The sequence below is a fragment of the Grus americana genome, chromosome 4 (genome assembly GCF_028858705.1).
Source record: "Grus americana isolate bGruAme1 chromosome 4, bGruAme1.mat, whole genome shotgun sequence".
Lineage (NCBI taxonomy): Eukaryota > Metazoa > Chordata > Aves > Gruiformes > Gruidae > Grus > Grus americana.
Window position 1 is genome coordinate 69,496,861 of NC_072855.1, and position 27,596 is coordinate 69,524,456.

Sequence of the window (27,596 nt, forward strand, 5' to 3'; positions counted from 1 at the left end):
TGTAATTATTACTGGATAAATTTCTGTGACTTAACTTCTATAATTACAGCTTTTCAGAGTGAAGAATGACTATCCAGTTCTCTCATGGACCATATTATAGCTGTATCGCATTCCTACTCGAAATTACTGTCAAGATGTATGGTTTTGCAGTTACTTACTTGCTGTAACTCCCTGAAAGATGGTTTGGAAGTCACTGGTCTTTGGTGTTTAGGCCAAGACTGCTAGTAAACGTGTTCAGCGTTTGTGTGAGTGCTGTAGACTGGCATGACTTGTTTTGTTCTGCTGAGAAACTTTTAGCAGTGGGGATTCTTTTGGCTTGCTTTTATGGTCACCTTGAGGAAAGACTAAGAAAAGTTTTTCATAGGTCTTCATGTGTTAATTAACAAAGGTCAGTAGATTTTAAAGATGATTAAATATGTAGTGTGAAGTTCTATTTTGAGACCAGAACCTCTTTGGCTTAGTTGAAAGATTTATTTTACTTTCTAAGATTGTAGTGCTCACAGAGCTCACAAACGTAGAAGATGTAACGGTCTTGTTTGAAACTATCTTTGCCTGGTAATTGAGTGATAACTGTAATTGTTCTTGATAATGTATTTCAGTGTTTATGGGATTATTTTAAATTGGGATTGGTCAAAAAAGTATGCCTTCTCAAAGGGAAAAGTAAGAGATATAGTTGAAGGCTGAAAGAAATTAGGAATGTTCTAGGTTAGGATCAGGGAGTAGCGATAAGACTCGGCATGAATGGATAGCATCAGGAGTTTTGGAAGGGAACTGTGTGGAAAGGTGAGTATTAGTCTGATTTCTTGGGTGCTCTTGCTAGTCTGCGTATGGAACAAAAGCGGATGGGGCTAATTACAGTAAAATTATAGCTATGTAAGTGAAAGGCGTTTTGGATCATACACCTGAAATATATTGACAAAGAAAGATGTATCTCTTCAACTGCTTTAGGAGGAGGACACCACCTGCATGACAAACTAGCTAAAGTAAAGTAGGCAAGTTTTGTGCTAAAAAAGCAAGTCTAATACCTGATTAATATATGCCACTTTAGTTAAGAACTAAGGAGTCCCGGAAGGTATTGATATGAAATTCTTCAACTCTTTGTCCTAACACAATGATAAAGAACAAGAAAATGGGGGTGGTAAAACTAAGCGCGATAGCCTCCAGACAAAGGTGTTCAAAAGTACACCATAAGATTGAATGTTCACAAGATAAAATAATCTTGCCCTGAAGATTTGGTCATTCAGTTTAAGTTCTAGAATTGGCTGATTAACAGTAGTAGTTCTTAACTAAAATTTAAATAAAATAAAATACAAAAAGCCTGGTAAAATTTGCAGATAACTTTTGAGATGTATCACTGTTAACTGAGAAAAGAAGGAACCATAAACTTACCAACCTCAAGCAAAATACACAGCAGGGTGAAAAGTCCTGCGAAGAATGGCATGGATTGTGGATAATAGTGGAGGAGAAGAAAAAAAAAAAAGTAACATTATTAATGTAGTTTTGTGGAAAATAGGTGTTTGTCCCAAGAAGGGAGGCTTTTGATGGTTTCCTATTATTGACATAGTACTAGCATGTGAAACACTTCTTAATGATACTTCTGGGTTTTGGCTCTAAATATAATCAGTGCAGTCAATATTAAATTAATAGATCTTAAAAGGAATAAGGAAAAATAATTAGTTTTTCTTTTGGACATTTGTAGTACATTCATACTGGGCTGTGGGGTTTTTTAGCCCTGATACTGTTTGATCTCTGTATGTGTTGCTTGATAGAACTTGCAGGTGTTATAAATTGAATGATAAATAATTCTTAGTGCAATTCTAATGTTTGAATTGCTTAGCAAATCTGATAAAGCCAGGAGGAAAGAAAGACTCGCGCTTCCAGTATAAGGTGGTATCTTGAATTGCTGGGATATTTAGGATTGTAGTGGTAAACAGTTTAATCTCTAAAGAGCAATGATGTAACTAAGAGGGTGACTGCTTTCTCAGGTGCAGAAAGCACCTCAGTAGCAGAATATTTAGTATGACTAGTAGTGACTAAAAGTAACACAAGGTTTGAAAATGTCTTACAATAGCAAACTAAATATCAGTATTTGTATTTCTCTTTAATGTTTTCTGAAACAATCTCACACTTTCTTTTGACACTTACAGCTGGAGTTGATACAAACTCTGCACTCATCTAAATGTAGACAGTGGAAGAAGAGCCAAATACAAATGAGTAAATCTGGCAACTGACAATAATGCATCCTAAATCTATCAATTTTATTTTCTCTAATGAAAGAGATGTTACTTTTTGCTACACTGTAGAGACTGATTCAATTTGATTACTTGTTCAGATTGTTAAGGAATGAGAAATATAGAAGCAGTCCTGCTTAGTTCTTAAAAGCACATATATACTGCAATCAAATTCTTGCTAGGTTTGTGGCCAGGCAAGATAAGGGAACAAGCTACAAGCACTTCCATAGGGATGACAGAAAGGGAAAAAGAGTCTGAGTCAGGTCTGCGTAGTAAGAAATGCTTCAAATTAAAATATAGCACTTTACTAAAATACTGTAGTGACAATATTTATGATCTTTATTTCTTATTATTTTAATGTGGTTTTTTTCTCTTATAGATAAAATCTGGGGAAAAATTGAAATACTATTGATAATACCCTTGCAATGATATTTAAAATTTAAAAATTTCAGTTCTTCAGATAACCAGCATGCACTTGCAGTGGGACTGGCTTTGCTTGAGTGTCCTGATAATTAGCTCAGTGACTGCAGAAATTGAAAATGAAGAAACTCTGGATGCAGATGTCAAAGTGGAGGATTTTGACAAGCAGTCTGAAGAAGCTGATGTTGACAGAGAGAAATCTTCCTTAGAGGTAAGATCACAGAAGTCTTTAGTTAAAGCTTGTTTAATTATAAGATACATAGTTATAACTAGTAAAGAAATTGGTGGACAAACGGATTTAAAAAAGAGCAGGTTCACACGCAGTTGACAACTGCTATACATGTAGGACAAGCTTAATGAATGATTCTGCTCTGCTGAAGTGTTACACCAGATCTCCTGCCTGTGGTGGATAGTCATGAAGTCTGTGCTTCAGAGCTAGCCTGTGTTTCAGAGCACATCCAGAACCTTTTATTGCAAGTCCTAACATGCCGTTTCTAGAGAAGAGAGCAGAGAGTTTCTTTTCTGTCTTTTAGGTTGTGTACCAGACTCCAAAGCCAACTGGAGAAGTGTATTTTACAGAAACCTTTGATGGAGTATTGGCTGGGTAAGTTTATGCCATAAAATTTTAAACTTTTACTTTCGGCAGTTTAATTTATAGTGGCAGGACTTATTTTGTATTCATTTTTCTGCTAGTATCTTTATAAAATTAATTTTTACAGGGGTTAGAATTGGGAAGGCTGGTAATGGTTGCTCCAAATACATCATAATATTAAGCTGGACAGTTAACATTTCAGGCATGTTGCTATTTTTTGTGTTTTAAGGAAGCTTTTAATAAACTCTGGGTTCATGTGCATTAAGAAAAATAATATAATTTAAAGATTTAGCCAGTTGACTTTAGCTAGCTGTAAGGTGAAGTGCATAGCCATTACACTGCAATAGCAAACTCTTTCTTCCTCTTCGCATGCACTTAGGTATGTGTAAGGCAGCAGCACCTTCAGCATTATAGATAAATCCTCTATTGGGGAAGGCTTTTTTAGCAGATTTTTTTTAAAATTAATTTATTGTATTGCTTCCCATACTCAATAAGAATTAGATATTTATGACACTACTGAAGTGTTCCTTGGCAGTTTGATCTTACTGCATTGAAATTTTAGAAGAATCTTCAGGTTTATCTCAACAACTCTTCAGCCAGAAATTTGTGTCTTGTCTGTATCTTCCAAGTTTTCTTCCAACAGTATGGCGGTGTAAGGTGTAACTGCTCCTGGGTGATTAGTGTTGCTCAATGAAAAGCCGTGCATTGTGAGCTATAGTCAGTTGCCACCAATGTGCTGTCAATAAGAATGAATATAATCTATTACTTTCTATTTCTGGAGTAGACTTACTATTTTTAGTTGGAAAACAACTTGGCTTTTAGTCCTCTTTCTGGCTCAGATGTAAAGAGTGTAGAATATTAAGGAAAAAAAAATAGTACCATAGAATCATAGGATGGTTTGGGTTGGAAGCGACCTCAAAGATCATCTAGTTCCAACCATGTAAATGTGGTATCATGAAAAAAGGTGTTTTCATACATTATAAAATTGATGGAAGAAAAACTAATACTCTTGCCTCTGAAGAGCCAGAGAGAGGTGAAAGGAGATGTAACATGATACATTCATGGTAATATGTAAAACTGCCTGGTTTTTACTTCCTGTGAGAAGACTGAGACCCAACTACTGTGTGAGTGAGGTTATACCATCATAAGACATGTATGTTTGTTGACAATGCACAATTTAAACTGTAAACAAAATAACATGGTAGTAGGCACCAGTAACTTTTGTAAGATTGAATATTACTCCATTTTTCCAATTGTTTCTAAACTGATCTTTTGTTCAGTGGCCTGATGTTCCCTGTAACTCTGCACTAGTCTGTTATTACTCACATTCTTTCATATTTTCTTATTTTTGTTATGTATTTAGACCAATATAGAAGGAAAGTAAGTTAACAAGTTCCTGTCTTCAGTGTATCACTTGTCTTAATGATATGTCACTTCTAAATGTTAAGTGCAATACAAAAGCAGTATCGATGATGACAGGAAAAATGATTAAATAGAAGAGGTGATAATAGTTGTTAACAAAAAAAAAAAAACCAAAACCCAAAAAACAAAACTGAAAACCTTGATTGACAAATGCAAAAACTTAACAGGGATTCTGGAATGTTATCATTCATCCCAATTTCTAGCTTCATGAGATCTGTTCAAAGATTAGTTTGTCTTCCTACTAATTCTAATATTCAAAGCTTTAGCTCCAGTGCTTGGGATTTTTTGATCTAGCTGTACATAATTTACATAAGAAGAATAAGTATGGAACTAAGATGTATGAGAGAGTAAACAGCATGTTGCCTTTCTTACTGAAAATAGGGGGGGAAAGTACATATAAATTGATGAGGTAAATCGCCAGAATAGAGTAGCTGTTTTGAGAATGGGCCTTGAAAATCTTCTGTATGACTTTCAAAGGTGTTTTATTTCGTCCTTGGTCTTTCTCCTGATAGACCAAGGACCTAGTCTGCCATTTATAGTATGAACCTTTTCCATCATCTCTGTTAACAGTGAACAAATCTGACTGAAATTCAAGCAGAAAAGATATTCATCCCCGAAATACTCCATGCAGAGGATAGTTCAGAATGAATGAAAATAGTTCTTCACAGAATTAATTATGAGAATGTAGTACTGTATTTGATACAATGAAAAGTTCAGCAATGCTGTTGGCTTAAGATACTCCTGTGCATGGCTCAGGATAGAACCACTGTATGACCAGATGAGGGTGGACAGCCATTTTTTCCTTATTTTTCTTTTTTTTTTCCCCTCTCCTCCAAGTGAACACTTTGTGTGTTGAGTATGTGCATATCTTTTTGGTAACGTCAATTTGATAAGCTGTTTGCCCTGTTCATAGTATCACAGAGATCGAGAGTTTGTTTGCCCTGTTGGGATCCCTTATATGCAATACATCTGGAATCTGTTCAGTGCATAATTGCATTTACCGTTTGGACACTTTTACCTCTTCCTTTCGTCCTCTGCTATGCGTGTGTACTGTTAGGTAGTGTGAAGGTTTCTTTGGGTGATTTTTTTTTTTCTTTCATTATCATATTGAAGGTTTTACACTTGAACCTTGCTATTTTCCATGTATTTTTGACATTATATACTTATGTAATATTCCTACATTCTGCCAAACTCAACTTGTATATAAAACTGAAATTTATTCAGAATAATTGAATTACTTTAGAGTTATAATTGTATATTCATTTACATTCTTAGGAAGTATTTTGAAATGCTATATTAATATAGTCTGTTTTAATTTTTCTTCTCATGTTCTTCGAACTACTCAGATCTATGATGCTGACTGCCAAAATCATTATTGCAGGTTCACACCCTAGCAGCGAAAGCTGGTTTTCCTGTGCTTGTTAAATAATACAGCTTTGCATAGATAGTTTGATGACTAGTACGCTTTTTGTTTTAGGTGGGTGTTGTCTAAAACCAAGAAAGAAGACACAGATGATGACATTGCTAAATATGATGGTAAGCAGTTTTAATGCTTACTTCCACTGTATAGTTTCTGATGTTCTGTTGCTCTTCATGAAATAACAACCCCTTACACTGAACTTAGCTTTGAAAACCTAGATGGCATAGGTCAAAAAATGTTAGTTTGTGTAATGATTGTTATCCTGAAACTGAGATGTGAGATGTTGTTCGTTGGGTTACTTAGTGTGAAGATAATATTTTTGTCTTCCCAACATTCTATTGTAATGAATGATACTAGAATACCCTCTGGCATCTGAATATTCAGTATTGATTGTGATAGTTCTCAAGAAGCACTATTCATAAACAATCTTCTCTGAAATCGTGTCACAGAGATGTACCACTTCAATTTCAGTTGTTAAACAAGTTTCTAAAGCAGTATGTTCCATGTTGCTGTGTCTGTCCTACTGATTCATGGGTTGGTCTCCCAGTCTAGCCTCTGAAACAAAAAAGTTAAACTGAATGAGGTTTTTCTTTAAAATACTTTTTCAGATTCTCTGTACTTGAATTGTAGGATTCTCCACTGGTTCTTGTGCAGTTTATTCTTACAGTGGTCTAAAAAAAATGGGAAAGTAATAATGAAAAAGTTGTTTTGATAGTTTTTTATCATTGGAGTTTGCACTTGACTTATAAATTACTAGGCTAGAATTGCCTGCTTGAATGTAATTTTAAACTGTTTGACAGATGTGTGATCTGTGGCAAAAATTTTGCAACCTGATTTTTTTTCATTCAAGAGAAAGTGGGAAGAACAGAAGAAGTTTCTGCCGCAAAAGAAAAGTATTTTGCTACTGCTCTTATGTCAAATGAAATCAATTAGTGTTAATAGAAAGTGGTAAGCAGATGTAATTTGTAGGACTTTGGTGTGCAAAACAGTACAGAACAGATGTTTTTAGGTTTAGCAGTTGCCAGAAATAACTGGTAAAAATAAAGAAGTTGCAGAGGAGATATCCATACAGATGAGATGCTTATAAGAACTGACATCTCTCTGATTACTTGACCTCGTATTAGATAGAAATTGTCTCTAATGTCAAAACAGTCATATTTGCTTAAAGTCACTCAGACAATTAAACATTAAGTCTGTGGTGAAGAGACTTGTTTGAACTATTTTCCAATTTTTTTTTTTTTTGGTCGTCTTGTTTTGCCTGGCATTGTCTTAGTTTCCAGGAAGGAACACTATTGAAGAGGAGGGAATTTTCCTCTCTCCTGTTTAGCAGACTAGAAGAAACTAGGGAATTGTTGTTGACATCCATATCTGTCCTTCCTTAATGACCTTTCACAAATTGCACTTCAGTTGAATAAAAGTAAATAGCTGTTTTGTTTGGATTTCACAGTTTATGAATCTTCTCTGAGACACGTTTTGAAGAACTCACTATGTTTTCTTTCTTCATGTTGACACAGGCTTTTTTCAATATTAAATTGAATTGTAAAAGTAGTCTTTCTTCTGTGCTGTTTTAATTTCTGGAAAAAAAATCGGTGAATCTTGTGCTGTTAATATCTGAGAAAATAGAACTGCCCCTTTAGAAATCTAGTTCTTTAGATATTGCCCACATGTGTAATCAACTGAATTTTTCCTCAAACTTGGAGAATTTATATAATCCTTTATTTTTAAAGCTCGAGGATTGTTTGTCATTAAGATCAAATCTGATAATTCTTGAAAAGATTTTGAAGGGAGGGAAGCTTCATCTCCCATATGATTAGATTTGACCTGAAAGATTCTAATTCTGTGTAAACAGGAGAGGAAGAACCATGCAGGTATCTAGCTGGCACAAAGCCTTGTGGCTAATGTTTTTTATGTGACGGTGGTGGGAATAAATTTAAAATCTGGAGAAATAATCTAGGCTAGCATTATCTTAATTGGCTAGAACTAATACCTTTTTGGTGAAATGGGACAGTGGGTTTTCTGCGTAGAGCTATGCATTCCTAAGGTGTGGGCATCTCTTTAATTATCTGCTAATTTCTTAAGGCTGAAATGGATTTTTACAATAAATATCATTAAATATGAACCAGAGCTTTGAAACAGTCTCTACGTTAGCAATGCAAGCATTAGACTTGAATAAATGATGTCTAAAATATATTGATTGTTTCATACAATATTGCAATTAAACAGAAATCCAGTGGATATTCACACATTACAGATTCGTGCAATAAATGATTAAATTTTGTGATGTAAAAACATTTTATGTTAAATGTGTACGTTTTTCTATTAAATTTAATTGGGTTATGGTAAGGATGCGGTTCTTTCCTACTTTGGAGTCCCTGACTGGCTGCTTTTTTAGTTGGAAAATTCTGTTTCACACATAAAGTTATCATAATCTCAGCTTTATTTCTTTTGGCTATAACAGTTATGAAACTGGGATTTTTACTGCTGTAGAAACAGTTACTTGGGGAGAGAAAAAAGAAAAAGCTTGTCACTTGTTGTTGTTAAAATTACTTGCACTCTTTTTCCCTAAGCTTCCTTTCCTCCTCGTGGTCTGAGCCAGAACACTGGGTTCAATGAATCTTTGGCATGACACAGTTTTTATTTTATCATCTAACTGTGGAGCTGGAATTCTAGTGTTTTCTAATTCTTGAAAAGTGCTGGTTAAAACATTCTGTCACTGATTTGATAGAAAGATGTGAGCAGCAAATTTGGGTACTGTGAATGTTTTGGGTTTTTTTTATTTGAGTGCTGTAGAGTAATTAGTTTGGAGAATTGTAAGTTGGACTTGAGTAATGTTCTGTATCCATGGTAGAATTACCAGTAATGAATTGGATGATTATTGCTTTAACTTCTTTGACATCAGATGTCAAGAATTATTCCGTACTTGGACAACTAGTCTTTATTTGGTGTTAACCCTTTGCTTTCAACAAGGCCATGATTTCTTTACTTCAGCCTACATTTTTTTCAAAGACTCCGTGTGTGTATGTTCTAGGAAGATGGGAAGTAGAAGAGCTGAAAGAAAACACAGTGCCTGGAGACAGAGGATTAGTGTTAAAATCAGTGGCAAAGCATCATGCAATATCAGCTATGCTAACAAAGGCATTTACTTTCAATAATAAACCTTTGATTGTTCAGTAAGTAATCCCTCAGATTTTTTACTTAATATTTATTATTATTAAAATCTTTAAATCAAGAAAGTGATGTGAATCCCCGTAGAAAAATACTGACTTCCATAGAGCACTGACCTATCATATCCAGAGTTATCAGAACTATGAATGATATCAGAAGTATGAATGATTTAATAATCAAGTAAGATTGTAGTGCGGGTGTTAAGAAGTGATATTTAAACTCTTTTGAAATATTTTTGGACAGAAATCTAATATTTTGCAAAATTGTTGAAAAAGCAAATTAATTTTCAGTCTTACTCTAAAAGATCTAAATCATATGTAGTTCAAGTATAGTGTTTTCCATTTACAGAATACTGCATAGCTCCATAAAAGCAACTTGTATCTTGAATGCATTATAGCACTTAGTGATGATGAGCACCATGGCAATATGACTACTGTTTTCTGATATTCAGACTTGCTGTGTTGTACTTACAGACATATCCAGATAACTGCTCTGGCTATATTCATTGGGTCATACGGGCAATTTCAAAGATGGCACAAACTTTCTAGAACCCTTGACCATTTCTACTTCACTTTGATGTTTGTGTGTTGGTTGATACCACCTGGAAACCATTCTTTACTGGTGATACCAACTGTAGCAATTGCTACTGTGATGTGTTTTGACTGACATCGCTGCTGTATTAGCTAGTGTGGCAATTAAAACCTTTTGGTCCTGTAGAAGTGTTTTGACAGTAGTGACTAATAGACAGTCTTAATGTATTCATAATTAGAACTGCAGATTAGAAGTTAATATCTATTTGTCTGATACTTGGAATGTTTTTTTTAACTTGTTCTTTGCCCAGATACGAAGTGAATTTTCAAGAAGGCATTGACTGTGGTGGTGCATATATTAAACTTCTCTCCAGTAGTGATGACCTGAATCTGGTAGGTCCTCTTACTTAACATTTGCTATCAGTTGTTCGTTTGAGGAATGCATAATTGTTCTCGTGAAATGTCAATAAGAAATTAATTCCTAATGCATTCTAAATTCTTAAAAGCTTCCCAAATGCTTAAGCAGAAGATTGGGTAAGATAATATACATATAACTTATTATATATACACAAAACCTTTGGAGTTGTGCATTTTTACTGGTGGAATATTTGATATGTAGTTCTTGTTATAATTTCCATTTATTTTAACAAAACTTGTAGGTAGTCTAAAACTTAAAGTAAGTTGTTAAGATCTATATTCACACAAGAAATCTCGAAATGTGAATTTTGGAAGGTTAGAATGAAGAGTTTGCTGTGTTTAACATACTCTTAGTTCTGCACGAGTGATGTCTTATATCCAGGACAAAGGACTTTTGTATCTATTTGTCTGACTTTCTGCAATAATAGAAGCCATAGAATCTCAACTTGTAACTTGTGAAGCAGTTGGGTTTTTTTACTGCATGGCATGCAACATGGCATCTTAGGGCCACAACTCGGATTTAGAAACTGAAAGTGGTGGAGAATCTCTGTTCACATGAAAAGGTCTGAACGATCAGGTGTGAAAAATTAAGTGCCTTAGTCTGTTGGATCACTTTGTAGATTGTTTCTCAATATATTGACGTGAACTTGCCTGCCCTTTCCAAACTTGTCTGCAAAACTATTACTATGCCAACGCAATCACGTATGCAGATGGGAGGTGGTGCTTTTAGCAGCAGTTACAGAATAGGATTGTGCATTTGGACAGACTTGGAATGACCAGGGTGGATTCAAAATGTTACATCATGAGCTATGAGGAACTTGCGTTGACTCAGCAGTACAAACATGAAGCAATAAGGGTACTTCCAATCCTGAAGCAGGTTGCTGTGGCCACTTAAAGTCTGACTACCCTAGCTGTTACAGGTTTGTGGCTAATTGGTGTTGTTGAGCCAACGTTCAGTAGTATAGTGACAGAAATTTGCGAGACAGAGTTACAACCTGTATAGGCTATAGAAGTTGTTGGGTTTGAGATGCATCAGGCTATAGCAGTTACTCACCAAGTTTTGGTAAGCTAGAAAGGCAAGCTCATGGAAAAAACAGGGAATAGTCTAGAAAAACCTTGTAACAGGAATGTGGGCAGAATTCATTGTTTCCTCTGTGGGTAAAAATTTTCATCTGTGCTTTCATCCCCGATACATCTCTGTCTACTGCTGCTGCCTTGACCCATGAGGCCATAACCTTGACTTTCAAGTACTGAGAACAGCAGTGAAGTGTGATGCCCTGTGTATGTGCAAAATGAAGACAAGATTGCTCAGGGCAGGCTCAAGACATTGCTTGACCTGACCCGCAAACCAGCGGTCAGGAAGAGCTGCTTAACAGTGGGACCCTTCATGAGAGATAAGGGATAATGCGTACCTCTGCAGGAGTCTAGGAGACGGCAACAGGCATAAGAAGTTGCTTGTAAGCATTTCTAAGATATATTAATAAAAGCTTTAGTGCAACTTCCTAGTAGTGCTCTTCCTTTTTCCTAAAATTTATATGCCGTTGTGTGTTTTATGCTCAAGTAACTTGAGTACTAATAGGTAAGTATTAAAAATACAGACTGCAGGAAAGCAAGTAGAGGCATGACATCTTTCGTAATGGGAAGATGTGTAAATGGTAGTAAAACTGAAAAGTTTGACATTTTAAAAGAAGGTGTGAGACCAAGCTATTCAGCTCACACGAAACTGTAATTCTCCAGTATCTGTCATCTTACTAGGAGGTAAACCAGTAGACCGCAAATGCAAAATTTGCCTGTTTATGGCCTGGCTCTCAATTAATCCTGTACTGGTTTTGGAGTTTCACTGGCTGTGTGATGAGGTAACTTAAGAGTCTATGTTCTCTTTTTCTTGGTTTTTTAACTTTAAAATTGGGCATGTCTCAATGCTGTACATATGCTTATAGTCAGTTAATTATTGTTAATTTTTGGCAGTGACATTTTCCTAAGACTGTTGAATGTTGTAGAAGGGGCCAAACTTAAAATGCATGCACTTCTGTAATGCATAAAGTGAAAATGTTTTACTTTGCATTCAAAAAGTTTAAAAATACAGACTAATTTCAAACAATACATTTATGTCAGAATATGTCTTTCAAGAAGAAAACTTTCAAGAATCAAGTGGTCATCTTCCTTCAAGCAATTGCTTAAGAATATAAGGCAGCATGTTACTGTGTATCCCAAATACAAAAATCATATCAATAGTTGAAAATAACTGACATATCTAAACAGCTTACTGCAACATACTCTGAAATAGAATAACTATATCTGATATTTTCAGGGTCGTTTGCTGTTATTTAATGTAGAGCAAGACGACTGATAAAATACTGGATAATAATATCCTGGGTTTTATCTTTATTGAAAAAGAAAATTGATACGAAGAACAGTAACTAGTTCCCTTCCATCTTTTAATGTAATGTTTGTAGAAGGCTATAGATATTTGGGTGTTTTAATTTGTGACAGGCATTTCCACTTTAACATAAGGGTACGGTCTAAATAAATGTATTCATCTTCCCTTGAAGAGGCTTAAGTGATCTCTACAGTTAGTTGGTTCCCTGAGAACAGAGAGCACCCAGCAACTCAAGAGGACTGCTCAATTCCTTTCATCATTTACCCTACCAGTTTTCATTTACCTTTGACAAAAAGGTAACTATGCTGCATGCCACAGCATCAAGGAGAAGAAGTACCCACAATGATTTCATAAAATGTACGGTATAACACATGCTCAGCTTTCTTGCTTCTGCAGGAATACTTTTTTGACAAAACACCTTATACTATTATGTTTGGACCAGATAAATGTGGAGAAGATTACAAACTACACTTTATCTTCAGACATAAGAATCCTCAAACTGGAGAATATGATGAAAAACATGCAAAACGTCCTGACGTAGACCTAAAAAAATTCTACTTGGACAAGAAGACGCATCTATATACTCTTGGTATTGTTTAATTCTTATAGGTTTAAATTGGAAAGAGGAGATTAAAAATGTATTTCTGTCCACTGAAGCTTTGTATTTGAGTCTGCTTTTTTGTTTGTAATAGTCTGTTAATTCTGCGGGGTGGTTGCTTAATCATTTGGGCTGAAGTGGTTTAATGAGTGGACTTAAATGATTTAATGTCTGAGCTTAACTGCAGGACATAAAAGTGGCTTTGAAATGCTGCTGTTTAGTATTCAATTACAGGAAAAAACATATCAGCCCTGGCCAGACTTTAGCGTGAAGAATTGATTAATGCTCTCGGTACTTACTATGATAAAAATATTTTTGTTAAAGATATTAAAAACCCCACAACCATCCAATATTCTAGGAAGGCATCGGAGTTCACAGGAATTCAGTTAAATCTGCAGCATGCTGCACACAACTCTCCTCCACAGGTTAAAAGTTCTCATTAACATCTGCATGTGCAGCAGTGTGCATAAACAGATGTTACCGCAGTCTCTGAATGAATATGGGCTGGTTTTAATTCATGTGACATCTCTTTCTGTACCAATGAACAGTATAGCAGAGATGAAAGTTTAATTCCTTAGTTCTTTTTTCCCCCTTTTTCTAATTTCTGAGGAAGAATAAATAAGCAGAGAAGAATGGGCTAATCTGTGGCATACTGCAAATCCAGCAAAATTGACTGCACTTTGGAACTTCCATTGAATAATAATGGAAGGCAGGTTCAAGTGCTGTGGTCAAACTTACTGTTCTTTAAAATAAATTACCGAAGCGTGCCATAGCATACTTTCACTGTTAGATAGCAGGAGTAAGTGAAACCAAACACACTTCCTGTGGTAAAGGAATGCATGTGTTCCTGTATTTGGGCTGCTCATTAGAAATTATGATTAAAGATATTTAAACTCGAATTGTTATAATTGTTTAAATAGACTCCATAGAGCTATATGATTCTAATACATTATGTGACTGACAACGTAAGTTTAAACATCAATTCTTTGTATTGTATCTAAAGTGATACGGGGGGTTAATTTTTGTATTTATGGATATCTTAATACTATTGAAAACTTAGTCTGCAAGAGCTTCATTAGATATTGGCAAACTGTCATTGCAAGACTGTTACCCAGTGTAATAGGTGTTTTCATCACCTATTTTTATAAAATTGTCATAAAGGTGGAATAGTATTTAATTTGAATTAATCTTTGTTGTGTTGAACGGACATTTGAATATACTTGTTAAGCACTTATAAATGTGCTCACTGGTTATTAGAAATGGATCTGGATACGTCATCTTTTACTGAGTCTGATACTGCTCAGCTCTGTGACCATGGCTTCTCAGTTACTTATGCTTGCTAAAATACTTTAACATTCGAAGAGAAATTTCTGTATTCGCAGTCTGGCATTTGAGGGAAATGGCTGTCAGATTTGAATCAGAAAATACTGCTTTGATGATCCTTCGACCGTGTTACTGACACAGTTATTGTGTTTCCATGCTTTCAGGGGTGAAATTGTAATTTGGTAGCAGGGATGCCTTTTGGGGCAAAGGTTTGTCTTTCTTTGTCTGTGTTTTAAAAAAAAACAAAACAGAATTTTGACCAAGTGGTAGGTTTTTGAAAAATCTCTTAGAATGTGCTTGGATGTGTTTCAGCAATTGAATTTGCTAGAGGTTTCATTCTGGAGGCCTGATACTGGTCCTACATCCCCACAGTAGCAACTTAAATGTTTTGTGTCCAGATCCAGTACCTGGGTGGGGAGTCTGTCTCCTGCTGTGCTAGTGAGGATCCTGTTTGCCGTTATTTGTCTAAGTCTGTGCTTATTATATAGGTTTCAGTTAAAGATATTTGTAAAATGAATGCTTCCCTTATTTCTTTAATACAAATTTCTTCAATTTAGTGCTAAAACCAGATGATACATTTGAAATGTTAATTGACCAATCGGTTGTCAGTAAAGGAAGTCTTCTTGAGGATATGGTTCCTCCAGTAAACCCTCCCAAAGAAATAGAGGATCCTAGTGATAAGAAGCCTGATGATTGGGATGAGAGACCAAAGATACCTGATCCAAACGCTGTTAAACCAGATGACTGGTAAGGAGAACATTTTTATCTGTACAATACCTTTTACATGCAGGTTTTTCATTTGAAAGATTTGACTGGTTTTATTTTGTTTTTTGGTAATGACAGTTAGGAGATGTTTCACTACTAAAAGCTCTGAAGTTTGAAAACATAATTGAGCTGGGTACAAGGATCTGGTCATCATCTAAGAAAAGAAATAATTGTGCTTTTTGTTGATTTTTACCCTCCATGGTTGCAATTAATAACTAAGATTACTATACCTGAAAGATTAGGGAGAGGAGGGGATTTTCTACCATATGGTCTTAATTTGCATTCAATGATTTCAACTTCCTTCTGTGTGAACTACTGTTCACATGGCAATGCAGGAAGAGGAGAAAAAATCTGAATGGGAAGACCTGCCAGTTGATGGCAGCAATTTCTGGGCTAAGTAGTACTTTGAAACAATGTAAATATAATTCAAATATTTATAAACAGGTGGATGTCAGATTCTCATGATCAGTGTGTCTAATTCTGTTGTGCTTTTGAAAATAATCCCTTTCATGCCAGTTACAGTCCTCTGAACAGAACATTGGTTCAATGTTAGGCTGCTGCGTTTTCTAACGTAAGTCTGTAATTGAAGGGATGAAGACGAGCCTTCCAAAATAGCAGATCCTGATGCTGTTAAGCCCGAGGGATGGCTTGATGATGAACCACAGTATGTTCCAGACCCTAATGCAAAAAAACCAAAGGACTGGTAAGAACTTGATCAATAAGTGCAGGTTGTTAATGTGTCCTGTAGATGAGCCTGCCTATTCTTTGTGGCAAATCATGAGTTGTGGATCAGTAGTCAATCCAAATGTCATTGTCTTTTGAGGTACTAAGTTGGAATATGTAAGGTATGGCCAAATATCAGTTGTTTTGGGGGGGCTACTTTTAGAAAAACATGAACATGTTAATTGCCTCTTGTTTCCTGAAGATACATAAACAAAGACTATGAAGGACCCCTTTGAAAGAATTTGCTACAATGTTAAACCATGAAACAGTTTAAGTTGATAACTTGAAATCATCATGTAGTCTCAAAGGGATCTCTCAGCATCTTATGGAGAAGTGTTTCAGGCTGTCTGAAGATGCAGGAATATAATTGTGTTCAGTCATGCTGTGGTAGTTATGAACATGTGATCTTTTAAAAAAAAGGGTGTAGCACTCCTTAAAAAAAAGTGTTTATACTGGTTGGGTAAAGTTCTGTGAGCTGGTCAAAATTCTGAGGCTGTTAAAGCAAAATGTGTATGGACCCTAACTTTAGACTGACTGCTAGTTTTCAGACCAGTCTGATCTCAAATCAGTTGTTTGGGGTTTTGGGTTTTTTTCTGTAGGGATGAAGAAATGGATGGGGAGTGGGAAGCCCCTCAGATCCCTAATCCAAAGTGCGAGACTGCACCTGGTTGTGGACACTGGGTGCGTCCCATGAAGAACAACCCAAACTATAAAGGAAAATGGAAAGCACCTATGATAGATAATCCTAACTATCAGGTAATAGCAATATTATAGGTTGTTGTAAAAAGGTACAGAGTTCAAGTCAAGGTAGTATATTTGTCTAGGCCTTTTTACAGTTTATTCATATTTTAGAATGAGTCTGTATACCCTCTCTAAACATTTTGAGCTTGTTTGTATTTAATTTGTGCTTTTTTTTTTTAATAGTGGAAAATAGAAATGCTTCCTGTATTAAAACAATTCCTCTGTTAAAAGTTGCTTTTGCTATGATTTGCACTGGTACCACTTATTTAATGTGCACTGAATTACATTATCATTTAATGAAATATTTCTTTCTTTTGTTGGGGTTTTAAGTGTGGGTCTTTTAAATGAACTTTTTTTTAATTAAAAAATGAAACCTTTCAGTAATCAGTTCAATTTTAGTGGAAGCATCAATTTTGGATAATTAAATTCCCCTCCTCCCCTCCAGATAAAAGAGGTAATCAGTTGGATATTAGAGAGAGTTACTTTGTATTAATTATGGCTGGGGAGTACTTGAAGCTTATTTCTTAGAGCTTAAGATCCTAAGCACGTTTGTAAACAAAATTTGGCTCTAATTTGAACAGGTATCATCAGGCCGAATGTTCCTTCCGTAAAATTTTCCCTAACAATTCTGGTTACAGTATCTGTCAATTTATTTTTTTATACTGGAAGGGACCATGTGCATCATGGGCTGTAGTTCCCCTGCAGTCTTAGGCCACCAAAGAATAGATGCTTATCTCGGAAGATGTCGTCACTGGCCACAAAATACTGACCAGTGCCCTTACAAAAATGTATTTGCTATATTGATGAACAAAAGCCAAAATTATATATTGAATAAGGAGAGACTAGAGGAAGAAGTAATACAAATGTCTTATTTTCCTGCAGTATTAGGAAATTTTTTTCCTAGACTTACTCTAGGAAGTTTACAAAGACTGTGCTTGGAATCACCAGTACCAGGAAGAGTGGAGATACTTTGTACAGTCAGTTACTACTGTAACCCTATATGGACAAAAAAAATTATTTTAAGTGGTCTGCCCTAAGCCAGAAAATTGAGACCTGTCTGCCAAAATCCTATAGGCTATTTCCAATTCTGGTTTTATGTAGGTTAAACTCTACTGCTTGTCTTTTTAAATAATGCATTTGAAATAGTTGGGAAGTTCTAATGATTTTAAAATTTGTTTCACAGTTTGTTTTTCAGTGAGGTATAGGTAGTGGCATTACTTTTTTTTTTTTTCTTTAAAAGGGTATCTGGAGCCCTCGGAAAATACCGAACCCAGACTATTTTGAAGATCTTCACCCGTTCAAGATGACTACTGTCAGTGCTATTGGTTTAGAACTCTGGTCTATGACGTCTGATATCTACTTTGATAATTTCATTGTATGTTCAGAAAAAGAAGTAGCAGATCGTTGGGCAGCAGATGGCTGGGGCTTGAAGAAATTAGTAGCAAGTGCTAACGAGGTATAAACTTTACTATGTTCTTGATAGCCAAAAGTAGTGAGGAAGATGTGCTGTTGGAAGCATTTTGTGTCAGTTAATGCTGACAGAATATTAATTTGCTTGCAATTAATAATCGTGCTGAGTAACTATGATACTTGTAGTTTGGCTTTTTACCTTTCCCAGATCAATATCCTCTTGAAATTAAAAGGATACAACATTTTTACCTAAACACATAGCAAGAAATTGGCTTCATTATAGTTATTGTCTTCTGCTGTTCACAGTGCTACTAGAAATTCAGTACCTGTCAGCAGATGGAAGCTGAGTTACACTCAAAGACTTCTTTTTTTTTTTTTTTTCTTCATTTGTGGCTAACTTGATTATATATGTTCTTTAGATGTTTCCCATGAGGAATGGATAAATAGTCCTGTGGTTTTTTCTGTTTAACAATTTTAGGCCTTTGGCTGCTTAGATGCGTATTACACAGCTCTGAAAATAGTGCATGTATGTTTATGGAGCTGCATCTGTTCTGTTTCTGTGTGTGCATTCGCATTTTGTTGCTATACTGCACTTTGCCAGCCGCCAGTTTTTTCTAAATCTCTTTCCTATGCTGTGGGATGAACTTGTCCTGACATATGGGATTGTGAGCCCCTCTAGTGGCTGCCTTTACTGACTACAGTTTCTTTCTAACAGTCCTATATTTTCTTTGAGTGGCAAGAGTAGGCCTGCAGTTGTGGGAAAGAAACGATGGTGGCCAATTCCTGACAGCTTCTGTTTAGCACAGGATGAGCAAGTAGCAACAGCATATCTGCCCATGCAATTAGGAAAGCCACCTCCTCCCACAACCTTGCCCTTTCTGAAATGTTTGGGTTTATGTCTGGACCTGCATCTATACCTGTACACACAATAGCAAAAAATATTCCCTTGAGTCCCTTCTCTCCTCTGTGCCTCTCAAACATTCTGCTTTAGTTGTTGATGTACCTTTTCCAGAGGTCTTGCTGCACCAGGCACTTGTCTACCTACCTCTGCTGTAGAAGTCAGAACTGGGCTGGGTGGACAATTTACTCCCTCAATAATTGGCTGTCAAAGGAGAGAACGTGGTAGGACAGGTGAAGCAAGACATTGCTCTTCAGGAGGCTGGCTGCTGCTCTGAGGTTCTTGATGCTTTGGGAGCTTTCAGCTGAGTTAGCACAGCATGGGGAAAAAACCAGAGTAGCTCCAAATGTCGCTTTACAAAATTGAGTAGTGGCCAGTCGAGTATGTTTGGAGTATCAGGTTGGTTCCTTCTTTCTTAACACCTGCTATTTATTTGCAAACTGTTGTTACTTCACTAGTATTGAAATCCAATATTGTTTTAGTCATTAAAAAGCAAACGTAAAGAAGGGCTTTATTTGGGCAACATAAAGTTTAAAATACATACAGTACACTTGCTAAACTTATTGAAGTGTTGAGAGGGATGCAAATGCAATTTTTTTTAATTTTTTTTTAATATAGCCTGGTATGTTTAGTCAACTGGTGACTGCTGCAGAAGACCACCCATGGCTCTGGGTTCTTTACATCTTGACTTTAGCTCTCCCTGTTGGTCTAGGTGTGTTGTTCTGCTGGCCAGCAAAGGTTAGAGAAATTTACTATACTTTTATTTGGTTTTATTCTTAATACTTTATTTGAAAACTCTTAGCATCTGTGCAACAATATGCACTTTTCAGGTGCCATTGATGTTACTTAGCTTACAGTGGCTGTTGTGTTTAATTCTTAATTTGAGTTTAAATGTAAATTGATTTTAAATTTGTTGTAGAAAACAGATGAAGATATTGACCTAAAAAAAATGGATGTATCTAAGTCAATTACAAAGGGAGAACTAAAACAAGAGAGAGAGGAGTTAGAAGATGATGAAATAGAATTAGAAGAAAAAGAAAACGAAGACACTGTTGAATGTGGTAAGATGAGCAAGCCAGCTTGCAGTTTGGTTAAATATAAAGACATGAATAGAACTAGTTCATGCATTGCATTGCCAATAATGACAACCAGTTACCTTAAAATATGCAAAACCTGCCTTGCCCTGAGTCATCTTTTTCTCTTTGATAACCTTCGGTGAGTGGCATTCCATGGCTAATAGCTTGTTGATAAACACAAGCAGAAAGTAAGGCTCTCCTCAGTATTTTTTCACTTTCAAGAAATTAACATGCTTCTGACAGGTTTTTTTTTGTTTGTAGACAGTGATGCATATTTTCTCCCTTCTAAATATTCATATATTGAACACATTTTAATGGTTCAGGTATATGTACTTGAAGTGGTTAGTCACATTGTTGTCTTTAAAATATGTCTGGAATAGCTTTAAGTCTTTAACGTAACTTTTTCTGCTTACTCCTCTTTGGTAGGGTTGTACCTTGACCTATTCTGTTGGTCACTGATTTTAGTAACTCTTGTTTAAAGCCTGACAACACAGTAGACTTGAAATACTGAGGCCTGCTTCCTTTGCGTTGCTTTCTAGCAGTGCATTGCGTGCCTGCAGAGCTCCGTCCTGCTGCCCCAAGGGAGAAATCAATGATTCAGTAGGTTGAGCTATACTTTGGCATCTAAGGATAAAATCATCTTGTGTTGCTGTATCAAAGATTACTGCTACTATTCAACTATGGCTTTGATGTTCTGTTAGCATTTCCCTGAGTCTATAGTAACGAATAAAAAGCAAATCACCTAACTCACAGTGTATTATCTTGACTTCCTGTGAGAAAATCCTTAGCCTCAGACCTCTGCAAGATTCTGCCTCTTCCTTGGTAGGAAAAAGAAAGTGATAAGTGACTGGCATGAAAAGTTAGAAACCTAACAGATATTTGTGGGTTGTTTTTTTTCTTAGTACTGAGATCACTTTGTATTACTGACTGAAACTTTGTGGGTTTTGTCTGTCTCTGCACTATGTTTGCTGAGTGTTGATGGCTTCTGCCTATATTGAGTACATGGTTAGCACAATGCTCGCCACGCCAAACTTAGTCCATCTGCCTTACCATTTGACAGCCTTACCTAGTCATTTAATTATTTTAGTTGTGCTACGTGTATTTTTCACACTAGCATAAATTGTAGGTACAGCATTTCAGCATTGTATCTTCCTACGTTTTCCTTTTGATCTTACCCTACTGTACCTGGTCTTTGCTCCTGAATTACAGAATCTGGGGGTTTTTTACCCAGTCTTGATGCACATCATAAATAATGTTTTTGTACCTGATATGCTACTGTTGCAAAGCTGTCTGAGATACCTGAATTCCAATATTCTTCTGTTAAGTCAGTTAATTTAGTTAATTACAACACATCACTTAATAATATGTTAAAGTTTGTGTTTGAATGTTAGAAATAAGGTCCAGGCAATCGCAGAGGAACACTGTTTAGCTCCTAAAACCTTTTTAAAGAATTCCACTTGGAACAGCTGTTCGTGATGTTTCAAAAGTAGATTCAATTTTAGACCTTTACTTCTAGTTACTAAACCGAACACAGCAAAACTAACATAGTTAGCTTTTGTATGACTGTTCCAAGGTTTTCAAGTAAATTCTGGGCTTCAGAGGGAAGGGTTGTACTTTGCTGTCATATGACTTCCTGGTTTCTCTTTCTTTAAGAAGAATTGCTTGGCTTCCCGCCACCTTTCACATTTGCAGATTGAAATCTTCCCTTTCTGTCACTCTTTTGCCTCTTCATCTCTGAAAGCATTAGAGAATTTGTCTTCTGCCACCTCCTGCTGATTCTTTTTGCTACAGAGAGAAGAGAAATGGAGGAGACAAAAAGAGAGTTTATAAAGGAGACAAAGAAGATGGGAAGTGAGGCTCTTCCTTCAGGTACTGAGAAAGGGAAGTAACTTGGGTCAGGACTTGAAAATGGTCTTTCCTTTCTGTTTTTTCCCCTCTGCTTCCTTGTTGATTATAGAACTTCAAGCTGGGGGATGCCAGCTTTCATCAGATATGGATATGAGTTTCCTCTGAGACTTCTCAGTATGGTATCTGTAGTCATAAATATTTTCTGCTAGTTTTTTTGGATCCTAATAATTTTTACAATTCCTTTATAGTCATTATCTGCTACTTTGTTTTCTGGAGTTGAAGGTAATGGGGTTTGAGCTGTGGAATGACTTGAGATCCACGTTTTTGTCATGAGGCTGTTAGAAAAAGCATGGCACAATAGCAAATTTCAGAAACAGTTGTAGATGTCTTTGGCTCCAGTGAGAATGAGTTGCTGGCAGAGTGCTTCTTGAAGGGCACTGTCCATGGGATTTACCATTTTGGTTTGTTCTATGTTAATTTTTTTGGCATTGCTAAAGGATGAGATGTTCTTGACTTGTCTACTCATCTGCTTTGTCTCCTTGCTTTACTTGCCCTCTAGAAAAATATTCCAAGAAGTAAAAGAATGTTGCCAAGAAATGGAATTTCAGGGGCACAGTCTGAACCTTATTTCTGACGTTATACATTTATTTATATGAAATACTGTTTAAATTAATATTAGACTAAATTAAAATTAATAATTTTAAATACTATAGTTGTCCAATTCTGGCTTTTACTACTTCTGATGTCCAAAGTGTTTTGGTTTGGTTTTTCCCCTCTATTGAAATTAGTACTTATGGGAGGTGCTGGATTTGGACAATTTAAAATTTCTAATCTCTTCATTAGAATATGAGCAGAGGCTTTGTGAATCTTTACTAAGCTCTTCTGTTACAGGTTTATTTTTAGAACAGAAATCTTCGTCTACATCTATCTTAAACTATGATCTCCATTTTTTTTGTCTTATTTCTCCTTTTGGTAACAATAGTAGAGACATATTGTAGATGTGTATCAGGTATATTTACAGATGGGAAAACTAATTTCTTAGAGCTTTGCTAATTGTTATGAACTGTTTAGTTCAACTTACAGCTGTACTGTAGGCAAAGCTTTTTGGTACTCCTACAGAAGTCTCAAATATTGTAATAAATTAGGGTTTTCTAGATATTCATCACCAAGAATCAGGAGAGTTGCATCTTCTGTGTGACTAGCATCTGAATTTATATGATTACTTTTGCTTCAGTTTTACTGAGCTGAAACAGTAAGAATTGGGGAGTGGGGGTTGGCTTTTGGTTTTGTTTTTTTTTTAACACTGAAGTAGTGCTTACGAGATGCAGGCATGACCTGACAAGGATAGAACTGAGCACTGCTTTGTTACTGTTTTTAACTGAGCCACTGGCAGACTGTTAAGTTGTAGAATGCCATCTTATATCCTTTCTATCAGATTTAGATAGGATTTCTTGTTTACTCTTGATAGACAGTATTGCAAAGGGTACTCAATATCTAGAAATTCTCACTTCAAGACCTCAGTTTGAAAGTGAAGGAAGAGACTTGCTAAACTCCAGTAACTTTTATTTGAATCGTGCTGTGGTTGCTGAGGTTTAGCTCTTATAATGAGCACAGATACCTAAAATGCAGGCATGGGAGTGCCAGCTTCTAAGTACTGAAGCCCCAAGAGGAAATCAAAACAGTAGGGTGCCTGGCCTCCTTCACAAAATATGCAGAATATAGAGAGTTGGTTACCCTAGAAGGGCAACTTACATGCTGATCAGAGAGCAGCCTAGAATTCACAGTATTTGGTGCACTTTAGTGCAGTGACATGACCTCAGTAAGAACATAGAAACTGCTTCTGTGTTGCTTAGCATATTGTTTGTCCAGGGAATTCTGGAGAGTAAAAAGGTGCTTTTTTTAGATGATTTTTTTTCCCCTCCAGTCCCTGTCAGTTCAAAGATCAAACTGACACCAGGTCTCATAGAAAGCTTACTGCTTTTTGTGAATAGTTTTATCCTAGTAGTGCAAGCTGGACATACTTTGAGTGAGCTGAGGGGAATACAATGTTTTTCTGACTAGATTCTGCATTGCAATAATGCATACGAAGGGGTAAGCACAGAGCTGCTTATCCCTCAACTAAAATAGTATGCTAAAAGAATTCCCTACTGAAAAGAGGATGTAGCGGCATCCCCCATGGTGTATGACTGCTAACTGCAATATTGTACTTTGCTATCTAAGTCAGAATTTAGTCAGATTTGGGATGCCTGAGTTGTCCTATTTTGGACTCTGGTCTCAAAACTGTCTAATACAATATTTAGATTTAAGGACTTCCCTAAAGGAAGCTAACTTAAGGTCGTCATTTTAGTCGGTCACTTACAAGTCTGAAAAGAGTATGTGCTATTGTGAAAAGAGGTTAGGCTGAAGCTGTTAAAATTGGTTATTAAATCTGATAGTGATAAATTTCTACTAATTCATGAGAATACAACTCTCTGTATCACAGAGATGTTTTTATGTGTTATTGTAAACAAGCAGTTCATTCTAAAACTGAAATTGGCTTCTTTTCCTTACTAGTGTGTCTGGATATAGTGCACTTTTAATATAGTTCTATTTGCAAAGTAAAATTAATTTCTTCTGCAGAAGATGAGGGTGAAGGTGCTGAAGATATTGATGACGAAGAAAATGAAGTTGCAGATGGAAGTCAAGAAGAAGGTGATAAATCAAATAAATCTGGTTCAGAAGATGAAGTAAGTTTGATTATTTTATCATCCCCCCCATTTTCTCTTGTCTGACATTGCACTTCTAAGTCCAGTTACCTACAACATGAGTTTTTCTTCTGTTGAGGCATAAAACAAATCATGAGGTGGGGTTGTGTTTTTATGAGAGTTTGTCACCTCAAATGCTCTCTATAGGTTGGTGAAACATGTCTCTTCGTATGTAATTTTGGCTAGGGGGTGATACTTATTGTAAAATACAGGTATAGTATAGAAGTGATCATGTGGGTCTCTAAACGTGAAACGTTTTTACAGGTGTATAGTTTTTAACAGGTTATTAAATGAATTGCAAGTCTTGAAAATTTGGATGTTGCAGTAGATGTCAGTCTCTTTTTATCGTGCTACTTAATTGATGGAACATGTGCTTCTAACTGAATAACCTTTCAGTGAGACCTAGAAAAACCTTAAGCTTTGTTTTCTTTTTTTTTTTTTTATTCCAAAATAAGGTTTTAAGCAAAATGACCATACTGGTTTTGAATTCAGCACCTGCAGTTTCATTTTTCTTGTGCAGATTAATGCAGTCAACAGATAATCTAGAAAATGTTTTTCAGAAAATAACATTGTAGAATGGAATTTGTGTGTGCATTTCTTACTTGTCAACTACTCATTATCTTTTCATTTAGGAACTCTGGTATGTCTGAAGCGCTTTAGATCCACGCACAGTATTTCTGTTGGCCATTTTGTAGTTGTCACTCCCTGAATGAGTCCCTTCCCAGATTAAGGGAATTCTTTAACGTTAACTCCTTTTCTTATAAAACTCCTCTAGGAAACTGTACCCAGCATGAGGTTACATTGTTTCAGCACTGAAATTCTTCATTAATTATTCCTTATTCAGTACTTCCTCTTGTTCCTGCAAGAACGTGTTGGTGTTTTTCCTTGTACATTTACCTACAAATACAGTATCTGATGAATAACAAGACCTGAATTTAAGAATAGCTGGTTCTATTTGTAGCTCTCCAAAGGTGGCAACTAGGATGTTTTAAGTGCTTCTTGCTTAAGAAGTGGAAATTAAAGTTAGCATAAGATGCACTTCAAGGAAGTTGCTAAATTCATTAAAAAGTCACCAATTTTAAACCAGTGAGCAAATGGGCAAAACCAAATTTCTGACATCATTTTGGGTGAACAAATCCCTTTCTTCTGAACGTAGAAAGGAAAAAATCTTCTAACCACTTTATTTTTAGGTGAGTATTGGGGGGGAAAAAATGTCATATCACTTAAGTGATGCATTTAGTGATAATATGATCGGGGTATTGGGAGGAGTTTTCAATAATGCCAGTTTCAATAATTAAAGAATTAAAATTGGTTTAAAATTATAATGCTGAATTTTTCATCTTTTTTTTTTTTCAGATGAAAGAAGCTGATGAAAGCACAGGTTCTGGCGATGGTCCACTGAAATCAGTGCGCAAAAGAAGAGTACGAAAGGACTGAGTTACTTCCAGCTAGTATTTGTAGGTCTAGATAATAGTAATTTTTGTTATGCCCCTTCAGTGGGCCTGACAACATGCAAGTTCCTGAGATTTGAAGGAAAAGGGGGACTCATTGCTACTTAACCACCTCCTATTTTAATTCTTTAACCTCTTTTAACCTTCCCAAACTTCCTTGATTTCCTTTTTTAAGGAGCAATACTATCTGTGAGGAGTTAGCTGATGTTGCAAATTCAGAATAAAAGTGAACTTACAAGTTGGTCAGCTGATTTTAAGGTGAAGATTCTTAATTGAAGATTATTCTATGATTCCTAGAAATTAGTACTAGTTGGAGATAAACTTATTTAAATATTTTTTAAAACATGAATAAATTATATTTTTGCAGCTCTAGCACAGAATTAGCTGTTTACACTTTTCAGCTAGAAGAGGATGACAGTATAGATGTAGCATCTATAGCAGTTCACGTTGCTATGAGAAAAGGTATTTTTTTTCTGTGCAGAGCTGAATGCAATAATTGTTTTTGTATGATGATTTAGTGCTAGCAACAATTTTTATTGTAAATTATTTATTTTAGTTGATCTTGTTACATGAGTGGTTACCTGTTCACTTCAGGCATTGGTTACAGTAATTTATTTTTAAGAGATATTTTAAAATAGAATACTCATAGAACAAGTGGTAATTTATGTGACTTGTTTTAATTTTGAATGCAGATATCAAATCTGCAAAAGTGATATACAGATGATTTTTTCAAACTTTCATAGTTCTCATGTTCCAAGCCAGAGTAGTATGACCTCTGTGTATAGAATACTTGCTAAGTGTACATTGCCTCCTAAAAATATTTAATAATTCTTGCTTAACATGAAATTTATTAATATAGATAAGAATTTTTGATGGCTTAAGTTTTTTACAGATGTGAGTAACTGGGCATTCTCATAGTTTAAATAAACTGCATATTGTAAAAGAAACTTTGTTTTATTAAAGTTCAGCTGTATATTAAAACAAACAATAAACTGCAGTCACCAGAAACCTCATGCTGCTTGGCAGCTGCCTGTAATATTAGTAGGATGTAAAATGCCAGCAAAAGCAGTCATACATTAAAACCAAGTCAAAATACGTTAATTCATAAGGAACCTAACAGATTTCCTTGTGCCTAGCAAGAAGCTAGTTCTCTTAAAAAGGAAGTATTTTCACAGCAAATCAAGTCAGCAGAGATTCTGTGCAAGTCTCTAACAAGTGAATGCTTAATTAACCCTAATGAAGAAGCCAGCGTCTAAGTGCTTGCGTTGAAGTGTTCAAAAGTTAATTATATTGGACTCTATTTTGCGTGACCTACATGGAAAGGCCTCTGTTTTTTTGTTTGGGTTTTTTTTTTAAATGCAAGTTCGCTCTTTCTTTAGGGTCTACATGCAAAAGGTAAGAAGCAAAGACTCCAGTTTCTTCCTCCTGCCTGTCTTTTCAGC

General features: G+C 35.7%; 1 protein-coding gene across 4 annotated transcripts; it reads left to right on the top strand.

Annotated features, from left to right (window-relative positions):
- Window positions 1–230: 230 nt before the first annotated feature.
- Window positions 231–27,547, top strand: CLGN (calmegin). 4 transcript variants are annotated; one of them, XM_054825541.1, is made up of 16 exons: window positions 231–783; window positions 2,684–2,862; window positions 3,185–3,255; window positions 6,143–6,201; window positions 9,114–9,255; window positions 10,092–10,173; window positions 12,974–13,166; window positions 15,056–15,245; window positions 15,853–15,966; window positions 16,586–16,742; window positions 17,968–18,183; window positions 19,654–19,773; window positions 19,955–20,096; window positions 21,903–21,980; window positions 24,579–24,685; window positions 26,060–27,547. In XM_054825541.1, exons 2-16 carry the CDS (start codon window positions 2,701–2,703, stop codon window positions 26,138–26,140), a joined length of 1,914 nt encoding a protein of 637 aa, XP_054681516.1. In that variant the 5' UTR covers window positions 231–783; window positions 2,684–2,700; the 3' UTR covers window positions 26,141–27,547. The 4 variants fall into 4 exon arrangements, with proteins under 4 accessions (XP_054681516.1, XP_054681515.1, XP_054681518.1 ...); XM_054825540.1 differs by lacking the exon at window positions 231–783 and having other exon boundaries at window positions 1,522–2,862; XM_054825543.1 differs by lacking the exons at window positions 231–783; window positions 21,903–21,980 and having other exon boundaries at window positions 1,522–2,862; window positions 24,582–24,685; window positions 26,060–27,546.
- Window positions 27,548–27,596: the final 49 nt, after the last annotated feature.